General features: G+C 42.6%; 2 protein-coding genes and 1 long non-coding RNA gene across 3 annotated transcripts in view; 1 reads left to right on the forward strand and 2 right to left on the reverse strand.

Annotated features, from left to right (window-relative positions):
* The window catches only part of LOC110485164 (potassium voltage-gated channel subfamily H member 4-like), a 29,592-nt gene extending 14,028 nt beyond the window's left edge, over positions 1 to 15,564 (reverse strand). Inside the window, exons 1-4 of the mRNA XM_036940964.1 lie at positions 14,698 to 15,564; positions 1,149 to 1,382; positions 469 to 615; positions 184 to 317 (exon numbers count right to left, since the gene is read on the reverse strand). Of these exons, the coding sequence (XP_036796859.1) occupies positions 184 to 317; positions 469 to 615; positions 1,149 to 1,382; positions 14,698 to 14,773 (591 nt within the window). The 5' untranslated portion in view covers positions 14,774 to 15,564. The remainder of the gene's footprint in view (positions 1 to 183; positions 318 to 468; positions 616 to 1,148; positions 1,383 to 14,697) is intronic.
* Positions 11,050 to 12,146, forward strand: LOC118938285. Its single transcript, XR_005035533.1, has 4 exons — positions 11,050 to 11,422; positions 11,549 to 11,633; positions 11,741 to 11,808; positions 11,957 to 12,146. It is a non-coding gene; the product is annotated as an uncharacterized LOC118938285 (long non-coding RNA).
* Positions 15,565 to 17,324: 1,760 nt separating the features above from the next.
* Positions 17,325 to 20,530, reverse strand: LOC110486261 (orexin-like). The gene is made up of 2 exons (XM_021557714.2): positions 19,236 to 20,530; positions 17,325 to 18,539 (listed from the first exon to the last, which is right to left on the reverse strand). The coding sequence occupies exons 1-2, from the start codon at positions 19,299 to 19,301 to the stop codon at positions 18,150 to 18,152; spliced, it is 456 nt and encodes a 151-aa protein (XP_021413389.2). The 5' UTR covers positions 19,302 to 20,530; the 3' UTR covers positions 17,325 to 18,149.
* Positions 20,531 to 23,904: the final 3,374 nt, after the last annotated feature.

Raw genomic sequence — 23,904 nt, forward strand, 5'->3', positions numbered from 1 at the left:
ATATGTTTTCATTTGAATGCGGTAAGAATGTGATTGTACATGTATGAAAACAAATGACGTCATGTTTCAGAAAGCAGTTGGTAAAATAATGAAATGATGCCTTTCCTCTAAAGAAAAACGTCCTTTTTGTCAATGAGTCAATACACTCTACTGTACAGTACAGTGAGATCCCGGGGAACTCACATTGGGCAGCTTCCCCTTGCCTCTCTTGGAGAACTGGTTGGTGAGGTGGTACAGGACAGTCCTTCCCCTCTCCCTGGCTTGGGAAAAGTGGGAACTGCTGCGTTTTCTGCTCTGATGTGCGTCCTCTGAGATGCCTGATGACATGAGGACAATAATGAGAATGGGTCTTTACACTTTTTAAAGCCTTCCTTTTATGCTATCATCGTAGAAAGTACCATAGTAGGATAAAAGGATAAACGGTTCAATAAAGTTGTAAGCCATGGTGTTGCAGAGTTAGTAGGATACCTGTGGCCTCCACCCCTCTCCTGTTGCTGTGCTGGTGGCTTTTTCCGTACGACTCAGTGACATCCTTGAAGGAGAAAAGGAATAGAACCACTTCGCCCTTCTCATTCTTAATTGGCACAATGTCAAGAAGGCACCAGAATGGTTTCCCTGCGGAAGCAACATTACAGAAGAAGTTAGATTTAGTGATATTCAAATGTTTTCAGCGGGGACCCAATTTTGTCCCGCTAAAACTTCTGGGGAACCCATTCTTTTCCCAATAATTTCTCATGACCCAATCCCATCCCACCCAAAAATCTAATAATACAACCTACAACATCTGTAAATCAACAAATAACCTTCAATTCATTGCATTTTCATCTCTTATCATAATGAAAATGAACCAAAATACATTTACTCAATAAAAATTGTGTTTTTCAAAGGATCTTTCTCAAAATGCTTGTATATTGTCCCCTTAAATAATCTGCACTCTTAATTTAAATGACTTTGAATACCACTGAGTTCAATTATAATGACACATGGAGTTGAGGACTGTATTTTACTCGACTCCCTCTTCATATTGTGCAGACGTGAACTTGGTGTATGTTGCATCCTCTGTCCATTGTTCTAAAAATACATTCAAAAGATAGATCTGGTTGGATGATGTTGTATGGAGGGCCACCATGTGTTGACTGAATGCTCACCGTTTTTCATATAGAAGCACACCTCCCCCTGGTACTCCTGCTGTCCCTCCAGGGCCTTGTCCACCTGCTGCCTCACCCTCTCACTGGTCTCCGCCCCGTGCAGGAAGCGACACGTGCACGTTTTCTGCATCACCTCAGTGCGCACAAACCCCGTCAGCTCGCAGAAGCCGTCCGAGCAGTACACGATGGGGTAACCTTGGCGACCCTGGGCATTCCCAAGAAGGAAGTTGCTGTCTGTGGAAAGCAAGGAGAGAAAATTAGAGACACGATGTACTGTACCCTAACTCTGTCTGCGTAATGATTGCTGTATAAGTGGTCAACCAATTATTTCTGTCCCTCGAGTACACTGTGTGACTCAGACATTAAATGGATGAATGTCCTTGCCCCTGGATGCTGAATTAGGCTATGTAATTAACAATCAAGCTTGTGTTGAATACAGCCATCTATGAAGGTGGAATATAGCGTCAGGGATTCAGTCGATTTCAGGTTTCTTTCTGAATCTCTCTCTCCTCCCACTCATTTTCTCCTCTCAGGGTCTATTCCATCCTTTAGCTGTCTGAAAAAGAGCTCTGTCTGTCTCGGTCTCAGTCGAACTAACTAACTAACTAACTAACTAACTAACTAACTAACTAACTAACTAACTAACTAACTAACTAACTAGCACATAGAACCCACCCACAGCAGCCTGCAGGGACATCAGAGCAGGCTTTGAAGTTTAGACCTGTGAAGTCTGGTGGATGTGATAGGAGAGAAGAGGGGACCCAGTTCACTCTATGGGGGCCCACAGCCCAGGGGGCCCCCCAGCAGGCGCCTGGGGACACTAATGGGGATAGGAAATGAGCATCATGTGTAGTATCCTCACATCCTCCTGCCCATGTAACCAAAGAGAGCGCCAGCCAATCACAGGACAGGCTGGAGCTTCTGATTCAGTAGCTGCCTTTTGATTCTGTCAGACTCTACTGAAATACCAACCACCTCTCAGAGCTGCTCCCATCTGTTGAACTGTGCAGGCACATGTACTTTCAGCAGTAAGAATACAGGTGCGATATGCCCAAGTCACATTTCAGCTATGAATTATTTGTGTTGTGTTGTTCTATTTGCGTTTTAGTCATTTAGCAGACACTCTTATCCAGAGCGACTGAGTGTGTTCGTCTTCATCACAGACACTATCAGCAAAAAAAAGTCAAGCGCGAGTGTTAGTTCACAAAAGGCAAGGGTGTTATAGTTCTTTATAGACGTCTTTATTTTTATGGGAGGACGGAGGGTGCTGTGGGAGTATTTAACATACTCAGTTTTTTTGTTCAAATTTGATTTGCTTGATTTAAATGTACCTCTATTTATCTGCTATTTACCTGCTTACTCTGTTCAGAGAGAGAACACCGTTGTGTATTTGGGACAGCTGTAAACATTTATGAATGAATGATATATTCCTCCATAGTGAGTTGAACAACTCATCTCCATAAAATAAATGTACCTTCTCCTGACCCTCTGTTCCACCCTTTCTAAAGGGCAAAGTAGACCGTAGTGTAGCACAGCCCCTCATTGTGCAGAGACAATTGCCGATCACAGATGTCTCCCACAATCCAATGCCTGTCCGTTGTCACCTGTCCCCAACTATCAAGTCCATTGGGTCACTGCTGTATAGAGTTTCATAGGAAATGATTCCACTGACTGAATTCAATTCCATAATTGATCTATTCATCCACTGCTCTTCCACACAGGGGTGGTTTGAGTTGGACAAGACAGAATTTCCTATTCTCACTGTACATGTGATGATGGTCTGATCGTACCCTGTCAATCAATACACTAATGATCTCCGTTTATTTTTAGATGCGTAGTGCGTAAACACCGAGGTCACAGTTTGAAAGTCTTTTCATAAGCAGCCCATTATCATTAGCTTATCTGAATAAGTCCTCCAAGGACAAAATAGACATTTGCATTGACAATACTGCAGATGTTGTGGCAGATAAGTATTACATACACACTTAGTACACAAGTCGAATTGATCATTAGTTCACACGGAGTGGTGAAGAGGACCTAAGTGCTCCAGATCTCTTGTTAAGTGAACTCTGTCATTTGAGGCGAGCCACAGTCCGACCCCCAGCCTACACTCACCTACTGAGCCATGCACGGCTGTTGTTGAAAGGTGTATAGATGGAGGATATCTTTAGATTGAGGTAGGTTGTAAACTGTTAACCGTACAGAATTTCCTGTCGAGAAAGACGTCATTTTTTAAGACATTTTACAAGGCAAGTCAGTTCAGAACAAATTATTATTTACAATGAAAGGAACAATGAGTTAATCGCCTTGTTCAGGGGCAGAACGACACATTTTTACCTGCCGCCGCAAAAACATCAACCTCCTGAAATGTCAGTCTCTTAAGTGACTGATGTAGAGATAATTAGTACAGAAGCTACATGAGACTTTATGTGCCCCGGATTGGGTTGCCATAGCAATTTGTAATTGTTTTAATAAAAAGCATATGGCAAAGCTGTTATTTCCACAGGGAGGAGGTAACCGGGATACGGTCCCTTTTTTATACAGGAAGAACACAAATAGATTTGCAATAAGTTAATCCCACGGGAAAACATACTGATTATTAAACAACTGCATCATTTGGACCAATAAAGTTTTTTTTTACAGTAGCTTCATGATCATCATGTTACCTGGCTTAGACTGATATAGACAAGTGAAACAAGGTTGTTTTTCTACACCAAAGCAAACAGATGGTAAAGCTCTTTCTCCAACATGACTCTATTATTCTGCTAAAATGCATCCAGTCTACCAGTCTCTCTCTCTCTAAGAGCTCTCTCTAAGAGCTTCTATTTCTCTTTGCCGCTCTCATTTTCTCCCAGAATCATTTCTGAAATGACCGTCCACACGACAAAAGGGACTTCTCCATTGTAGTGAATAACTGGCCATTTCTATTACATTTCTATTACATTTCTATTACTTTTCTATTACTTTTAGATGTACATTTCAGGTTCTACTCTGTGGATTATGGTACCGAGATGTCAGAGCGGAGTTATCGATTGCAGCGTGTAGTTATAGTTATATTAGATTTATGTTTGTGTGCACAGCAGAAGGCTAAAGCTTTCATTGTTGTCTCGTTGTTCATGCACTAGCTTCGGTAATTGACATCAGGTGACGAAGAGCAAAACCCAATCCAATCTACTTACATTGCACAAGCAAAAAGCCAGGCCCTTTGCGTCAATCACAACAACAATAATCACAACATGTGAATTGAAATGGAGGGGAAATGCTATTAACTAATTGTGTGCCTCAACGAGGAGGGGAAAGCTGTGTGTAGCTCCCAGCCCACACAGATAATTAGACTGAATCATTCTGTGGAGCAACAACAAGACAACAATGAAAGCTTTAGCCTTCTGCTGTGCACACAAATACAACTATTGCTGTGTAAACGCTGCAATCGATAACTCCGCTCTGACATCCCGGTACCATAATCCACAGAGTAGAACCTGAAATGTACATATAAATGGGAATAACTGTACAATGTGTACTGTACGTTTCTACTGTATATAGTAGTTTGTTTGCATTCTGGCAACGACTAAATAATGTATTAGGAGTGAAATTAGAAATTATATAATGGATCGTTATGGAGGGAACTTTCCTTTATTACAGCGTTTTATAGTCCACCAGACATTGGGATGGGATTGATGGAGTTACTTATCAGCCTACTTTTACAGAGAGTGGATGACTGATATCGATACCCAGATGCTGTTTGATTGGCGCTTAACCCATGCATAATTAACTGTAATTTATGTCCCTGCTCACGTGTTGGGATCACTTGGCTGTCACTTTCATTCATTCTGTAATCGCTTGGTCTATTCACGTTACACAAAGGAGAGGGTCATTTAGTTGAGAGAGGCAGTCATACATACAGTGGGGTAAAAAAAAAGTATTTAGTCAGCCACCAATTGATAAACAATTGATAAACTTTTGTTATTGACCAAATACTTATTTTCCACCATAATTTGCTAATCAATTCATTAACATTTTCCCTCATTTTGTCTGTCATAGTTGAAGTGTACCTATGATAAAAATTATAGGCCTCTCTCATCTTTTTAAGTGGGAGAACTTGCACAATTGGTGGCTGACTAAATACTTTTTGCCCCACTGTACATTTCATGTTGCAAATCCACCCACTTGTTGTCGCGCATGAAATTAGAATATTGGTGTCATAGGTCATAGGTTGAGGTCAATTATCTATTATACACTGTGTGGGCTCCCGAGTGGCGCAGCAGTCTAAGGCGCACAATTGGCCCAGTGTGGTCAGGGTTAGGGTTTGGCCAGGGTAGGCCATCATTGTAAATAATAATTTATTCTTAACTGATTTGCATAGTTAAATAAAGGTTCAATAAAAAATTAAAATAAAAAATAAGGAAGCTTCCCAGAACTCGGAGAGAAGAATGTCAAAGTTTTGGACTATTTTATCAGCTCCCTACAGACATTTCAAGCTCCGACTACATCTCTTCCCTTTGGATCACGGCTCCCTGCACCTCCCACTTCGCCCAGACCGGTTCAGTCTTGTCCATTAAAGCTTTTGGCCAGCTCCTCCACCCACACCATGACACGGAGGGCCTGTAACCACCAAACTTGTGAAAAACATTATTCTGACTCTGTATTTGTGTGGGTGTGTGTGTGTGCAGCCTGGTCTCATAGACTAGACGTATGATATGTTACATTTGGTATGGTTACATGAGACAGCATTCTACTTATTAAGGGAAAAACACACTCACACTACGAAAGTAGGGTGGTTGGTCGGGGTGGATGGGTAGGCAGGCGTAGGCAGGCGTATAACGCGAACGTCTAGCAACCCAAAGGTAACATGTTCGAATGTCATTATGGAAAACATTAGCATTTTAGCTAATTAGCAACTACTTAGCATGTTAGCTAACCCTTCCCATAACCTTAATTTATCAGTTTATTGTACTTTTTACCCATTTTTCTCCCCAATTGGTAGTCTAAGTCTTGTCCCATCGCTGCTACTCCCGTATGGACTCGGGAGAGGCGAGAGCCATGCGTCCTCCGAAAACACGATCCAGCCAAGCTGCATTGCTTCTTGACACACTGCTCGCTTAACCCGTAAGTCAGCCACATGTGTCGGAGGAAACAACGTATAACTGGCTACCGAAGTCAGCGTGCAGCGTGCATGCGCCCAGCCCGCCACAGTCGTCGCTAGAGCGTGATGGTACAAGGACATCACGGCCAGCCAAACCCTTTCCTAACCCGGACGATGCTGGGCCAATTGTGCACCACCTCATGGGTCTTCCAGTCTCAGCTGGCTGCGACACAGCCTGGGATCGAACCCGGGTCTGTAGTTACACCGCCTTAGACCGCTGTGCCACTTGGGAGGCCCAACCCTAACCTTAACCCCTTAACCTAACCCCTAGCCTAGCTAACCTTAGTCACCTAGCTAACGTTAGCGATAGCCACCTAGCCACCTAGCTAACGTTAGCCAACAGATTGTAATTCATTACATCTCATACATTTTAGAAATCTGTAGCATATTGTACGAATTGCAATGCATTGCATATCACACAAATTGTAAATCATAACATATCATACGAAATGGATGATGGACATCCACAAATGAATACATACCATATGAAACGTAACATATCATATCATCCTAATTGGAGTGTCCTGGGTTTACATTTACTATGTTACATCTACTCCTGAGTCCAGGTTGGTGTGTGTGTGTGAGTGTCAGTGTGTGTAATAGAGAGAGTGTGAGTGTGTTTGTCGACACACTGAATTCATTAACTCAGCCAGGACACAGATCGGCGGCCACACGCTAGCATGATGTCATGTCCCACTTCTTGTAACCCACTGAGAAGAGCGTGACCCGATCTGACCATGGGAAAGTGCATCATGTAGCTTGGACAGTAGTCCATGAGTGACATATACTTGTTGTACAAACCGTTCGGAACACCTTCCTAATATTGAGTTGCCCCCCCCTTTTGCCGTCAGAACAGCCTCAGTTCGTCGGGGCATGGACTCTACAAGGTGTCAAAAGCATTCCACAGGGATGCTGGCCCATGTTGACTACAACGATTCCTACAGTGAGTGGTGGACCATTTTTGATACACACGGTTAACTGTTGAGAGTGAAAAACCCAGCAGCATTGCAGTTCTTGACACACTAAAAACGGTGTGCCTGGCACCTACAACCATACCCCCCCGTTCAAAGGTACTTTTGTCATGTCCATTCAACCTCTGAATAGCACACATACAGTGGCAAGAAAAGTATCTGAACCCTTTTGCAATTACCTGGATTTCTGCATAAATTGGTCATACAATTTGATCTGATCTTCCTCTAAGTCACAACAATAGACAAACACAGTTTGCTTAAACTAATAACACAAACAATTATAGGTTGTCATGTCTTTACTCAACACACCGTATAAACATTCACAGTGTAGGGTGGAAAAAGTATGTGAACCCTCGGATTTAATACCTGGTTGACCCTCCTTTGGCAGCAATAACCCCTATCAAAGTTTTCTGTAGTTGCTGATCAGACCTGCACAACGGTCAAGAGGAATTTTTTGACCATTCTTCTTTACAAAACTGTTTCAGATCAGCAACATTCTTGGGATGTCTGGTGTGAACCGCTCTTTTGAGGTCATGCCACAGCATCTCAATCGGGTAGAGGTCATGACTCTGACTGAGCCACTCCAGAAGGCATATTTTCTTCTGTTGAAGCCATTCTGTTGTTGATTTACTTTTGTGTTTTGGGTCGTTGTCCTGTTGCATCGCCCAACTTCTGTTGAGGTTCAATTGTCGGACAGATAGCCTTACATTCTCCTGCAAAATGTCTTGATAAACTTGGGAATTCATTTTTCTGTTGATGATAGCAAGCTGTCCAAGGCCCTGAGACAGCGAAGCAGTCCCAAACCATGATGCTCCTCCACCATACTTTATAGTTGGGACGAGGTTTTGATGTTGGTGTGCTGTACCTTTTTTTCTCCACACATAGTGTTGTGTTCCTTCCAAACAACTCAACTTTAGTTTCATCTGTCCACAGAATATGTTTGCCAGTTGCATTGTGGAACATCCAGATGCTCTTTTGCAAACTTCAGACTTGCAGGAATGTTTTTTTTGGACAGCAGTGGCTTCTTCCGTGGTGTCCTACCATGAACACCAATCTTATTTAGTGTTTTACGTATCATAGACTCGTCAACAGAGATGTTGGCATGTTCCAGTCTTTAGCTGACACTCTAAGATTCTTCTTAACCTCATTGAGCATTCTGCGCTGTACTCTAGCAGTCATCTTTGTAGGACGGCCACTCCTAGGGAGAGTAGCAACAGTGCTGAACTTTCTCCATGTATAGACATTTTGTCTTACTGTGGACTGATGAACATCAAGGCTTTTAGGGATATTTTTGTAACCCTTTCCAGCTTTATGCAAGTCAACATTTCTTAATCTTGGGTCTTCTGAGATCTCTTTTGTTCAATGCATGGTTCACATCAGGAAAATAGGAAAATGCTTCTTGTGAGTAGCAAACTCACAATTTTGTAAGTGTTATTATAGGGTAGGGCAGCTCTAACCAACATCTCCAATCTCGTCTCAATGATTGAACTCCAGGTTAGCTGACTCCTGACTCCAATTAGCTTTTGGGGTTCACATACGTATTCCAACCTACACTGTAAGTGTTTAAATGACAATAATTTGTGTGTTATTAGTTTAAGCAAACTGTGTTTGTCTGTTATTGTGACTAAGATCAGATCTAATTTATGACCAATTTATGCAGAAATCCAGATAATTCCACATACTTGTTCTTGCCACTGTACACAATCACTGTCTCAATTGTCTCAAGGCTTAAAAATAGTTCTTTAGCCTGTCTCCTCCCCTTCATCTACACTGATTGAAGTGGATTTAATTAACAAGTGACATAAAGCTTTCACCTGGATTCACCTGGTCAGTGGAAAGAGCAGGTGTTCCTAATGTTTTGTACACTCAGTATATATCCTATGTTCAAATGCAGAGGTGCTTAATAGATGGACAAACAGAATGCATGAACTGTGAACACATGACTAATACAAAAATAGCTTTTAGGTTGTGAGTGAGCTAAAATAAAGGGGAAATAGGGATACAGGTACTGTAAAGGGATACTTCAGGAAAAAATGAAGACCTTTATCTACTTCCCAAGATTTGTATGCCTCTGCGTGCAGTTTGAAGAGAGTTGCTAACTAGTGGTAGCGCAATTGCTAACTAGCGTTAGTGCAATGACTGCAAGTGTCTGATTTTGCACTGACACAAGTTAACATTGGCTCGCTTCATTGCCAAAATCCCGAAGTATCACTTTAATGAGGAGCAACAGAGACAGCAAACACACAACAGCCCAACAAGTGGCACTTCAATCCAAAACAACAGCACACCCACTCCTCCTCTGCTGAGCTCTCACCACTCTCTCCATCACTGTCACAGCCTGAATTACTGTCTTGACTGTCTGCCCCTCTCCAGTGCCACTTATACTCAGTGTTGACTGGCTGCCCCTCTCCAGTACCACTTACACACAGTGTTGACTGGCTGCCCCTCTCCAGTACCCCTTACACACAGTGTTGACTGGCTGCCCCTCTCCAGTACTACTTACACACAGTGTTGACTGGCTGCCCCTCTCCAGTGCCACTTACACACAGTGTTGACTGGCTGCCCCTCTCCAGTACCACTTACACACAGTGTTGACTGGCTGCCCCTCTCCAGTACCACTTACACACAGTGTTGACTGGCTGCCCCTCTCCAGTACCACTTACACACAGTGTTGACTGGCTGCCCCTCTCCAGTACTACGTACACACAGTGTTGACTGGCTGCCCCTCTCCAGTACCATGTACACACAGTGTTGACTGGCTGCCCCTCTCCAGTACCATGTACACACAGTGTTGACTGGCTGCCCCTCTCCAGTACCATGTACACAGTGTTCACTGGCTGCCCCTCTCCAGTACCATGTACACACAGTGTTCACTGGCTGCCCCACTCCAGTACCACTTACACACAGTGTTGGGGAGTGGTGAACTACATATAGTTCTACTAGTAATTTAATTACATTTTGTAGTAGCAGTGGAGTGATAGTTGGACTAAGTGGTAGTTGAACTAAATTCAAATCTAGGTAGTGTTTTCAGTGGTTCATTATTTGCTTTGCCATGCCGTGGTGTAGCTTCAATTATATAGCTAGTTGACTCCTAATATCGCTAGTAGTAATAAGTATAATTTTGTCTTCATCTAGTGTTGTTTAGTACTGTATTTTTGCTAGCTAGGGCCATTTACTTTAAGTGCTGTCTGTCTTTCCAGTAGCCTACTTAGCCTACTTAGTCTACTTAGTGTATGAACTGCTGACTGCTCAGCAGCCACTAGGATACCTGGGGCGGCAGATAGCCTAGTGGTTAGAGCGTTGGGCCAGTAACCAAAAGTTTGCTGTATCGAATCCCCGAGCTGCCAAGGTAAAAATCTGTTGTTCTGCCCCTGAACAAGGTAGTTAACCCAGTGTTCCTAGGCTGTCATTGTAAATAAGAATTTGTTCTTAACTGACTTGCCTAGTTAAACAAAGGTTCAACTTTAAAAAATGACTTGCAGCTGATTGTTGACACATCAACCAGGAATAAAGGGCAGGGCAATTTGTGACTGTTATTGTTTTGGTAATCAGTGGCTGTATTGGAGGGGGAGTGGTTTCTCCTCTCCTATGCAATCAGCAATTAGTACCGGGAGGTGTGCTCTTCACCTCAGCTAGGCAATTAGCAATTAGTGTCAAGCCAGTCAAGGCTTCAAGATGGGTCACTCAACTGAGACTGCTCTCCTCTGTGTCACGGAGGCTTTTCGCTCTTCCAAAGCTGACTCTCTCTCCTCTGTTCTCATCCTCCTAGATCTATCTGCTGCCTTTGACACCGTGAACCATCAGATCGTCCTCTCCACCCTCTCAGGGCTGGGTGTCTCAGGGTTGCATCCTACCTGGCAGGCCGCTCCTACCAGTTGACGTGGAGAGGATCTATGTCTACACCACTTACTCTCACTACTGGTGTCCCCCAGGGCTTGGTTCTAGGCCCTCACCTCTTCTCTCTATATGTAGCCAGGTGGTGAAAACACGTAGATGTATTCATTTATATCCACTAGATGGCACAGTCCCTTTAAGATATCCTTAAATAATGTGTGAGAGAGGTTATAAGATTGTGCATGCACAGTGTGTAAGAGTGAGAGCAAGCAATTACATCGGAGAGCTGTTGAAATCCACCGTGGGTCCAACGTTACTTTAGATGGGTAAATACTGCATTTTATCTTACTCCTATACCGGAATATATGATATTCTGCATCATCTGCAGTGTATAAGAGTTTGTTTTGTAATATTTATGCAAGATGGTCATGCTAGCTTGTTGATACTTTCAGATTGACATGAGGATGTTAGCTTCTTGCCAGCTGAATACCAGTGCTCTCAGAACCACGTGGTGGAGTTAATAACATTATTTGAAGCGTGAGTAAATATCAGAATGACATTCTGTTTCCTGTCAAGCTTCAGGGTGCTGTATTTTGTTTGATTTTTGAATCATGATTGAAATATTAATATGATATTTCCCTCAGTCCATTATGGGTGAGATGAGGATCTACTCTTCCATGAGGGGTTAGGGCATCACGTGGACAGTGTGTTTGTAAGTATTCCTATTGTTTTATGACTAAATGCATTTTTGTTTTTCATGCACAATGTCATTTTTATCATGGTCATCTTGTACCCAGATATCTGAAATGTTAGAGGTCCATTCTAACTGAACATTGTGGTATTTTCTTGTGTTTCTATAGAAAGCAGAGCCACTACCGTTCATGCATTTCACTTTGTACTTATTGTACTCATTGTTTTTATCCACTTTACGAACAGATTTATTTCACTTGATCGTGATTTAAACTGAACTTTACTTTACGGTGACTTCAACTTGCGGTGATTTCCCTCCTACATTATCCTATTTGAAATGTAAGCTTTGACAGAATAAACAACCCCAAATGAGTTTGTGTCCTGTGGAGGGTTTACTTTCGCCAGGCTACATATACACAGGGTTGGGGATGTAAGGGATTACAAAAAACGGTAACTGGAATCCGTTACGTTACCAGCAAAAATATTGTGATCAGATTACAGGTTCTTTTCAAAAACTTTTTGCCGGGAAAAATGTGACACTTCTCTGTTTTCTTAATGACATTCAAATCAGCATTGTAAAAAGGCGCAACTTTAAGTTTGTTCCACCTGAGCGTGTCTGACCACAAGTCAGTGTCCACTATGATGACACACCAAATGTGTTTGATGGATCGTGGAAAATATCAGAAATAGGCTTTTGTAGGCTACAGTCCAAGCTATGTCTTCTTCCAATGGTGTGACGGCTGTCGGCATCCAAGGATTATGCAACTTGAATAAACGCTTGGAGGTCAGGATGACAGCAGTGGCGTTGTCTACGGCGATATGGATATCACTTATTATTGGTACCTATGTAGCGCATTGATGTGAATCACACTGCTGCTCTCTCATTTAGCTATTATTGCGTTACGGCTTGTAACTATTTGTGCGTTACGGCTGTTCAGAAATCCAAATGTGCATTTGAACCCAATAATGGTTGAATTTAAGATGCCTATCAATCTTTGTTTTTGAAACCAGTGGACAGCCAGGGAAAAATGCTCTTTTACAACAGCTGCATAGTGCGGATCCCAGGCTATGGAATAAAATTGGGGCTTTTATTGCTCAATCTAATTCATGCTGATATAAAACAAAATCCATAGGTCTAATGGACACATGCTCAAACTCGTACACTTTTGATATACTTAATAGGGCAATCTGTAGTTGCTACATCCATTTTTGGACTTATAAATTATATATAGTAATGTAAAGATATAATTTAATCATAATATTATGTCACGCCTGCTCCCACTCTCCCTCCCGGGCACTTCGAGGGCGCCAGGCTGCCCAGCACTACGCACTCCTGCCACCATCATTACGCACACCTTTTTCCCTCGTCACACTCTTCAGTAATTCATTGGACTCACCTGGACTCAATCACCTGTTTTCATTACCTCCCCTATGTTTGTCTGTTCCCTAGGTTGTTCCCGGCTTCAGCTTTATTGTCGTCATGTCGTTTTGTTCCCCCTGTTCTGACGATGTTCCTGTTCTGTCACTTGTCTGTTCATTAAATGTTCATTCCCTGTACTTGCTTCTCATCTCCAGCTTCGGTTCTTACATTATTATATGCAGTAGAAAGCGATGGGTTATAATAAGCCCACACAACCAACCCGAAAAGTAAAATTTAACAGCCAAACATGGCCAGCTATGTAAACATTGCTTTATCCTGCAATGGATGTCATTCAATTGGTAACATACATTTTTGTCTTCTTCTAATGCCTCTTAAGGGAAAAGTAATCTAAAAGTAACTGAATGTAATCCGATTCCGTTACTGAGTTTGGGTATTCCAAAAGTTACGTTACTGATTACAATTTTGGACAGGTAACTAGTAACTGTAAAGGATTACATTTAGAAAGTAATCTCCCCGACCCTGCATACACACCAAGTCACTCGGCTCCGTCATATCCTCACATGGTCTCTCCTATCATTGCTATGCAGATGACATAACTCCTTTTCTTCTTCAGCCCCTTCTGACACCCAGGTGGAGACACACATCTCTGCGTGCCTGGCAGATATCGTGCCTGGCCCACGACCTCAAGCTCAACCTTGACAAGACGGAGCTTTCTTATTTCTCCTAGATATAGGACAGACACTTCAAAACCTTATTCCTTAGGATTTCATTTTTTTTACTGTCTTTTTTGCCATTGATGGACGTGTTATTCAATGTGTTTCGGTGGTATTTGGTACTGAAGGCCAAATTCAATATTTTATCAAATACTTTTAAAATATATTTTTGGGATACCTAAAGGGTCCTAAAATGTTAAATCAAATAGCTAAATGATCCATGGTAGGACCATCTTAAAACAATTCCATATGCCAGTTCATAACCCACCCCCCAACATCTTCGAGAATTTGTGTTAATCCCACAGCAGCCCCCCCCCCCCCCCCCCCCCCCCCCCAAAAAAAGTTTTGCTTCTCAATGGTTCTAATGCTTGACACCATGCGATTTGAATGAGATAGTCATAAATATATTTAAATCCGTATCGCTGTAGTTCTGAGTTAATAAAATGTAAAGGTAGCTGCCAATTGAGCCCACATACGCAGCATTTGCAGTCTCCACGAACGCAGGGACATTGCCTTTAAATCGAGCTGTAACGCTGATCTTCCTCAATACTTTGGCGATACGAATTGAATCCTGCCCAAAATCAAAGCTAAAAGTTAAAGGTGGTCATATTTTCATTGACCCGCTGACACAAAATCAAAGTGGAAATCTCACAGTGAAAAGTCACAATGTATTAAACACAACTTGTTCACAACTTGTAAATGACCTCACCAGTAAATTACAATCAATCAAACCCATTGTAACACTGCAGGCATCCCAATTAGGTGGGCACGGAGGGTGGCACAAAGGCAGAAAGGCTTGAGTAAAGGGTATACTTACGGGTGCCATCAAAGTGGTTGGCGATGGTGTCCAGGAAGGTGTTCTGGGGAGCCAGGAGGCCCTTCATCACAGGCATGTTGTCCAACGATGAAGACAGAGCTGGGCTCACCAAGTCACTCCATCCCTGAACAGACAGAGCTGAGAGGAGGGTGAGTCAGACCAACGTGACTCTGCAGTCTGCACTTCAACAGATGCTTCTCCTTGATCCCGCCTCAGCACTCAGCTACAGGTCAGCTGGGTATCAGTGGCATTTACCTCAGTCTCAGGTTTATAGTCTTCCTTCTTCCACCTTTCCTCTTTATCCCAAGTAAGGCTGCTAATCTTTCTCTTTAGCTCCTTCCTTCTCTGTAGTGTGGGTAGTTATTCTTCTCACCGCGGATCAAGCTAAGGTGTTGTAACTCACTGTCAGCTTCGAGTCATCAAGTTAGGTAGTGTATCTCTCTGTTCTTCTCTCCTCACAGATCAGTCTGAAGTCTCATCTAGTCCCAGCAGGAGAGCAGGATGCGCACGCCACTTCCGTTATCCGAGTCTGTACTCTCTCTCTCTCTATCACACAGTCTTTGCCATTTTCTATCGCTCTCTCATCCCTCTTTCCCTGTTTCTGTTTCTTTGTCTCTCTCTCCCACCCTCTACTCTCTTTCTCTACCTCCCTTTCCTCTTTCTCTGTTGTCTCTCTCTTTCTTTCGCCGAAAGCGAGAGCCCCCTGCTTCTCTCCACTTCTCACTGTTTATTAACAATCAATTACTCTGTTCGTTCTCCTTCTTGCGCACGCTCTATACCTTATTTTAGTCTGTCCTCTCGTCATCTCTCTCCTTCACACACTAATAGACACTCTCTCTTGTTGCACCCCCTCTAACAGAAACACTGGCAGTCAGTAGACCAGTGAATCTCATCTGGCTTTCTCTTTCGTTCTGCCCCTCCCCTCCCTCTTTTTCTGCTGTGCACACCACTGCCATCATCCCCTTCTGATCCTGTATCCTTACTAGGAAATAGGGATGAGAATACCCATGTATACCTGTTGACATGCACAGGGAGGCAAATTGTACATTCATAAACACATACTGTACATTATCAAAAGCCTCTAAGGTCTTATAAGCATCTTACCTAGCTAGCACATAATGTTCTGAGAACCATGTTTCTTTGCGCTTGGTGAGAGCATGGTTGTCCTCTGGTTATTTTGCATACAACCTTCCCACAACGTTCTGGGAATGGTTCAGGATAGTTGCTTGGCCTTGGAACACTCTCAGCACATTTTAAGGAGCTTGACAAAAAAACAATTTTCTTGGTATTTCATTTCTTTAACAGAACATTTCCTAAAAGTTCAAACCTGGTTATATTTAATTTAACTTTTGGTAATGTTTTAGAAACGTTCTCCAAATGGTTTGGCATTGGGAATGTTCTCAAATAATAGTTCAGAGAACATTGAGAAACAACGTTCTTCTGTGGGAATTTCAGTACTTCAGCATAACATTTCCTACAGGTTTCCTCATGGTTCTATTTAAAATAATGTTCTCAAATTGTTCCAAGTATATTAAGAAACAGTGGTATTCTGTGGGAATTTCAGTACTTCAGCATAACGTTTTCTGTAGGTTTTCTCATGGTTCTATTTAAAGTCATGTTCTCGCAACATTAAGAAGACTTTCCATAAAAACCACAAGAAAACATTAGTAACGTTCAAAGAATGTTTTAAGAATTATTTTTAAAACATATACATTCTGTTCTCAGGGTCAACAAGGGGTCTCTCTATCCTCTATCTTGTTAAGTGTGTTCAGGTGTGTTGGCCGCGTCCACTAATTGGCCACACCTGATGTTAATGAGCGCTTGTTTCCTTTGAAATGGAGTCTGTTTGAATAGACTAAAATGAACAGCTTTGTATGAATTCAAAAACATGGCATGCTAGCTCCATCCTGGTGGCCCAGTGGACAAATTCCTTAGATAGAAGCTCAAAGGTTCAAATCCCGCTGATGCCGTGCCACAATAAAAAAGAAATGTGTTTGCATGATTAATGCAAAGCAAATTAATTTCCATATGTCCTATCTGTGCTTGGAGTTCAAAACAATTAACCTAAGCTAGCAGTGTTATTAAAAGTCTTATTGAAACAGTCAGTGAAAGTTTAGGAAACTACAAAAGAAAACTCAAACTAACCTTTACATTTCATTATCAGATTGTTAATGAAACCTCCCAGGAAAACTTTCAGGGAACCATAGTAAAAATGTTCTCAGAACCTCCCTGCAACCTAAAAATGTACATTCCCAGAACCCTCCCAAAAACATTCAGTTTTACCAGTCAGGAAAATTATGGCTTCATTCTCAGAACCAATGGGAAACCTAAAATGCACATTCCCACAACATAGAAGGAACCAAATGTGCTTGCTGGGTAGCTTGGTACTGCATGAGTAGATGAATATAGAAATGTATCCCAGACAGACTCCCTCTCTCTCTTAAGCATCTGCTCTAATTAGCACCTCCTCTATACCTACCAGGCGGTCTGACACATAACCGAGAGAAAACATGGCACGGTGAGCGCTTGTTTCTGTCGATATGGCATGGTGAATTGTTGGTGTGTTTGTGACCAGGTGAGTGGATGGAAGTACTGTACACACGAATAACACACAAACAAGACTGCAGAATAGCCTGAGACTTTACTTCCATTACAATGGTTACAATGCTGTTTTTCAGTCATTAACGATATATAGAGTACAAACATTTAGAAAGAAGCTACAAGGTGAGAAGAGAGGGACAAAAAATGTGGCAAGAGAATGTAATGCAATGATGGAGAAATACAGTGGGTCTTGACCTCGATCTTTGGCTATACAACAGACTACAATATGTGCCCTCTGAGTAACACAGAGATCCACACAGACTTGAGCCTTGAAGCAGCTCCATGCTGCCCCCATGAGAAAAGCTGTGAAAGTGGAAGAATCATGGAGTCAGTTTGGAGAGGGAGGGCAGGTTAGAATGAAAGAGAGATGGAAAATACAGCAGACCTAGGTATTTCTGGGAAAAGTTCATTTCTGGAACATACACTCGAACAAACACACCTACCCATCCAGACATGTGCTCATGGCTGATTGAGGGGTTGATGATTTGGGCTGGTTGGGGCTATTGGAGTTGTCTGACTGTGATGCCAGTGACGTGATGCCATAACATAGACACAACTAGATGACTCAACCCTCATGACAGTCACTTTCTTCATATTTACTTTCCCATCACTTAAAATACAGAGACACCAGGGAAGCAAGTTCAACTGTGCTACGTGAAAGTTATCACATTTATTACACCAATGAGATCATATACAATATTTACAACATTACTAACAAAATTACTAACACCTACTCCACAAACAAATTCAATCTTAAAGGAACATTTTACCCAAAACCCATGTTTTCATATATACATGTTTGACGCAGTCCCTCAAAAATGATGCATCAACATTGATGTTTTCCAGATGAGTCACTTGAACGGTAGTTGTAAAACCAACTGGGCTGTGGTAGTGGGGGCCGTCTCTAAAATGGGAAACAAGCGCATGAGCGGTTCTGCTGTGTCTTCGGTCCTCTTCCCCATCGTTAAGATTCCCGCCGCTTGGTTCCGTGACCCATGGAGTAGCTGACTCAACCGGCTCTGGAAGCGCCGTTCATCAGTTTCTTTCCGTTTACCGAGTGTGAGGATTCCAGCGGCTGCGTCATCAGTGAGGGGTCCCCTTGTCCCCGTCCCATTACCTGAGCGACAGAGCAGGACGTAAAGACGGCAGGAGTGGGATTTCTGTCTGCAACAGTTGGCAACCTCCTGAGCGTCACAGGCCAGATGAGAGACGAGTAGCAACAAGATGAGAACCTTGAGCTTCTGTCAGTAAAAGCAGATACAATATTTCAGTGTTAGAACGTCATGAGAGAAAGAGAGAGAGAGAGAGAGACAGAGACAGAAAGAGAGAGAGAGAGATTCAAAAAAATGTTTTATGTCACATGCAAAGTACAGTGAAATGCCTTTCTTGCAAACTCAAACATAAACAAAGGAGAGAGTGAGATAGAGAGAGACATGCATAGGCCTATGTTAATATCATTTTATGGTTAATATGAAAAAATGAAAGCTAAAACGTACTCAGGAATATTAATTGAGATACAATCTCAGAAAGCTTTCAGCCATGTCTGCCAACAACCATCCGTTTTGGAACATTTTCTTCAGACAAGGTCTTGCTATTTTTGAAAGACGATGTAATTGCTTAATACCCTTAAAACCCATTACCCAAAACCCTATTCAATAGACTGAAATGAACTCAAACCCCTGAAAATGTCATGGCAGCGACTGACACGCTAAGTGCAAATAGTGGTGTTCCATCTCTATTCTAAAAACACTCCATGCAAATTGGGGAGCATTAGCGAGCGTTACCATTCATATTTAAATGCATCCAAAAACAATCCCTGATGTACTTTTCTGAACACCCCCTTACATGACCTTTGTCTGAGGCCCATAATAGCAGCTTAAATTATTCCACAGTAGAAACATCTGCAATAGAAAGCTGTGTTACATCGTCGATCCTACCTTGGTGGTTGAGCATGCTGTGTCCATCCCTGGGGCTGTAGTAAGATGCTTTGTGTTGAAACCCATGTTCTGCCAAAGGCTGTGGGGTCCACTTCTACTCTCACCTCTCTCTGAAGCCAGTCTCCTTTTATAAGGCCCTATGTCGTCTCATTTACACCCTCCATGGACGTCATTAAGATATCTTTAGTCCAGTCGACGGGGACATCAACAAAAAGACTGTCCATCAGTGCTCATTTTCTGTTTGACTCGTTTGCTCATTTGATTGGTCTATCAGAAGTCCTTATTAATGACTCTGATCCTGCCACAGACCATCTCTAGGATATTTCCCGGGTTTTGAATAAAGTAGTGGAATGCTATTATGTCAGGCCGGCGGTAAGCTTCGTTAGGACATAGCGCTGTGATTAGTGGTGACGGAGACATGGTTAATTAGCTGCAGCAATAGACATGGTCTCATCAAAGGTATGAGGGAACACAAAGAACCATCCCTGATAACCTTTAGAAGGTGACTGACTGAATGGTCTGTAATTAGAGGGTCACCTAACAGTCCTAATGAGGGCTAATGACCATTCTCTCTATTGTATTAAATATGACATGTGTCGCTCCGGGAAGACTGACACACCTAGAACAGTGTGTTTGTTGTTTTATCCCCCTAGCTATTGGTCATTGGTGGTATAGGCACCTTGTTCCCCTTTCCCTTTCCCTATAGGGCGGCAGGTAGCCTAGTGGTTAGAGCGTTGGGCAGTGCTTAATTTGTAAATCGGGAGGTCCCGGAACACATAGTGAGCGTGAGGGGGTGTTATCCAGGGGGCTCTGAGTTACCGGAACACATTGAGAGAGAAAAAGTGTCAAACGCAACATAGCAGCACAGCAGACAGGGTAAACAGCCAAGTAGCCTACTATCTATGGTGGTGAAATGGACAGCACTCTCCAAGGTGCTGATTAATTCACGTCACTGCAGACCCACCCACATACTTGAGTGTAGCGGCGAGGCTTGCACAAGTCCACGTTTTATGTAGCCTAGTTTTCTAGACATCAATGTACAGCAACATTTTTAAACGTCACTGCAGAACACCGGACATAAGCGTATGCACACATACTCAGCTGTAGGGCTGACAAGACCCGAATTTCATATAATTTTCAATGTAGCAGTAGAACAAATATCACAATATTGGAAAATAACTTCAAGTAAATTAAATCAATGTAGACTACAGCAGAACACACATAGAAGAATATATAGGCTTCCAGCCTATGTGATATGACACAGCACCATATGACCAAAAGTATGTGGACACCTGCTCGTCAAACATCTCATTCCAAAATCATGGGCATTAATATGGAGTTGGTCCCCCCTTTGCTGCTATAACAGCCTCTCATCTGGGAAGGCTTTCCACTAGATGTTGCAACATTGCTGCTGGGACTTGCTTCCATTCAGCCACAAGAGCATTTGTGAGGTCGGGCACTGATGTTGTGCGATTAGGCCTGACTCGCAGTTGGCGTTCCAATTCATCCCAAAATCATTTCTGTATGGACCTCGATTTGTGAACAGGGTATTGTCACGCTGAAAATCATGAAAAAGAGCCCCAGACCATTATTCCTCCTCCACCAAACTTTACAGTTGGCACTATGCATTGGGGCAAGTAGCGTTCTCCTGGCATCTGCCAATCCCAGATTTGTCCGTGGGACTGCCAGATTGTGAAGCTTGATTCATATCTCCAGAGAACGCGTTTCCACTGCTCCAGAGTCCAATGGCGGCGAGCTTCACACTACTCCAGCCGATGCTTGGCATTGCGCATGGTGATCTTAGGCTTGTGTGCGGCTGCTCTTGTTCAGACGTTGCTTCCAGAGGCAATTTGGAACTCGGTAGTGAGTGTTGCAACCGAGTACAGAAAATGTTAACACTCTACACGCTTCAGCACTCAGCGGTCCCGTTCTGTGAGCTTGTGTGGCCTATAACTTTGCGGCTGAGCCGTTGTTACTCCTAGATGTTTTCACTTCACAATAACAGCACTTACAGTGGACCGGGGCAGCTCTAGCAGGGCAAAAATCTGACGAACTGACTTGTTGGAAAGGAGGCATCCTATTACGGTGAAAGTAACTGAGCTCTTCAGTAAGGCCATTCTACCGCCAATGTTTGTCTATGGAGATTGCATGGCTGTGTGCTTGATTTTAGACACCTGTCAGCAACAGGTGTGGCTGACATAGCCAAATCCACGAATTTGAAGGGGTGTCCACATGCTTTTGTATATATAGTGTATGAGAATATATAGGCCTCTTGCCTATATGATCATATGACACACATACAGTGGGGCAAAAAAGTATTTAGTCAGCCACCAATTGTGCAAGTTCTCCCACTTAAAAAGATGAGAGAGGCCTGTAATTTTCATCATAGGTACACTTCAACTATGACAGACAAAATTAGATTTTTTTCTCTCCAGAAAATCACATTGTAGGATTTTTAATGAATTTATTTGCAAATTATGGTGGAAAATAAGTATTTGGTCACCTACAAACAAGCAAGATTTCTGGCTCTCACAGACCTGTAACTTCTTCTTTAAGAGGCTCCTCTGTCCTTCACTCGTTACCTGTGTTAATGGCACCTGTTTGAACTTGTTATCAGTATAAAAGACACCTGTCCACAACCTCAAACTGTCACACTCCAAACTCCACTATGGCCAAGACCAAAGAGCTGTCAAAGGACACCAGAAACAAAATTGTAGACTTGCACCAGGCTGGTAAGACTGAATCTGCAATAGGTAAGCAGCTTGGTTTGAAGAAATCAACTGTGGGAGCAATTATTAGGAAATGGAAGACATACAAGACCACTGATAATCTCCCTCGATCTGGGGCTCGACGCAAGATCTCACCCCGTGGGGTCAAAATTATCACAAGAACGGTGAGCAAAATCCCAGAACCACACAGGGGGACCTAGTGAATAACCTGCAGAGAGCTGGGACCAAAGTAACAAAGCCTACCATCAGTAACACACTACGCCGCCAGGGACTCAAATCATGCAGTGCCAGACGTGTCCCCCTGCTTAAGCCAGTACATGTCCAGGCCCGTCTGAAGTTTGCTAGAGAGCATTTGGATGATCCAGAAGAAGATTGGGAGAATGTCATATGGTCAGATGAAACCAAAATATAACTTTTTGGTAAAAACTCAACTCGTCGTGTTTGGAGGACAAAGAATGCTGAGTTGCATCCAAAGAACACCATACCTACTGTGAAGCATGGGGGTGGAAACGTCATGCTTTGGGGCTGTTTTTCTGCAAAGGGACCAGGACGATCCGTGTAAAGGAAAGAATGAATGGGGCCATGTATCGTGAGATTTTGAGTGAAAACCTCCTTCCATCAGCAAGGGCATTGAAGATGAAACGTGGCTGGGTCTTTCAGCATGACAATGATCCCAAACACACCGCCCGGGCAACGAAGGAGTGGCTTCGGGGTTGAGTCTCCAGATCTCAACCCCATAGAAAATCTTTGGAGGGAGTTGAAAGTCCGTGTTGCCCAGCAACAGCCCCAAAACATCACTACTCTAGAGGAGATCTGCATGGAGGAATGGGCCAAAGTACCAGCAACAGTGTGTGAAAACCTTGTGAAGACTTACAGAAAACGTTTGACCTCTGTCATTGCCAACAAAGGGTATATAACAAAGTATTGAGATAAACTTTTGTTATTGACCAAATTTCTTATTTTCCACCATAATTTTTTTGCAAATAAATTCATTAAAAATCCTACAATGTGATTTTCTGGATTTTTTTTCTTCTGATTTTGTCTGTCATAGTTAAAGTGTACCTATCATGAAAATTACAGGCCTCTCTCATCTTTTTAAGTGGGAGAACTTGCACAATTGGTGGCTGACTAAATACTTTTTTGCCCCACTGTATTCTGTCTGTAGTGTCTATTTGTATTTATTTTGTGTGTTAACTATAACCTGGGTGTCTTCTTTAGACTTGTCTACGAGACTTGCTGCCACCAAATGTCCCTTGGTTCAGGCATGTTCAAAAACCTTTTTTTATGGCTTATTTACGTCTGAGGCAGAGGATGTTAATGTACATTCCACCCACTCTTTTGCTAGTTGAATCCCTCCAGTCGTTTCTAGACTCAGGCTACCTACGTTTTTGCATGTTGTACAGCCCAGCTTTGAATTTAGCATGACAAGCCAGAGTTATACGTTTGCTTCATCTTGAACTGCAAATTGCACCTTCTCCAAGCACTTCGCCTGTGTATGATGCACTGCAGGCTTCCTTATTTTCCCTCTGTCAATTAGGTTAGCATTGTGGAGTAACTACAATGTCGATCCATCATCAGTTTTCTCCTACCACAGCCATTAAACTCTGTAACTGTTTTAAAGTCACCATTGGCCATGAACTGTTTCCTTCCTCACCGGCAACTGAGTACAGCGATGAGGTAGTCATAAAAAAATAATGTTAAACACTATTATGGCACACAGAGTGAGTCCTGAACTAATTTAGGCTTGCCATAGCAAAGGGATTGAATACTTATTTCAGCTTTTCATTTAGAATACATTTGTAGAAATGTATAAAAACATAATTCCACTTTGACATTATGGGGTATTGTGTGTAGGCCAGTGACACAAAATCTCAATGTAATCCATTTTAAATTCAGGCTGTAACGCAGGAAAATGTGAAAAGGGTCAAGGGGTTTGAATA

This window comes from Oncorhynchus mykiss, chromosome 13 (genome assembly GCF_013265735.2).
Source record: "Oncorhynchus mykiss isolate Arlee chromosome 13, USDA_OmykA_1.1, whole genome shotgun sequence".
Classification (NCBI taxonomy): Eukaryota; Metazoa; Chordata; class Actinopteri; order Salmoniformes; family Salmonidae; genus Oncorhynchus; species Oncorhynchus mykiss.

Excerpts from the sequence above, each read along its gene's own strand:
- LOC110486261 (XM_021557714.2), bottom strand. The coding sequence starts at position 19,301 with ATGGGTTTCAACACAAAGCATCTTACTACAGCCCCAGGGATGGACACA. Across the intron at positions 18,540-19,235 it reads CAGCATGCTCAACCACCAAG|AAGCTCAAGGTTCTCATCTT; the intron begins GTAGGATCGACG and ends TTTTACTGACAG.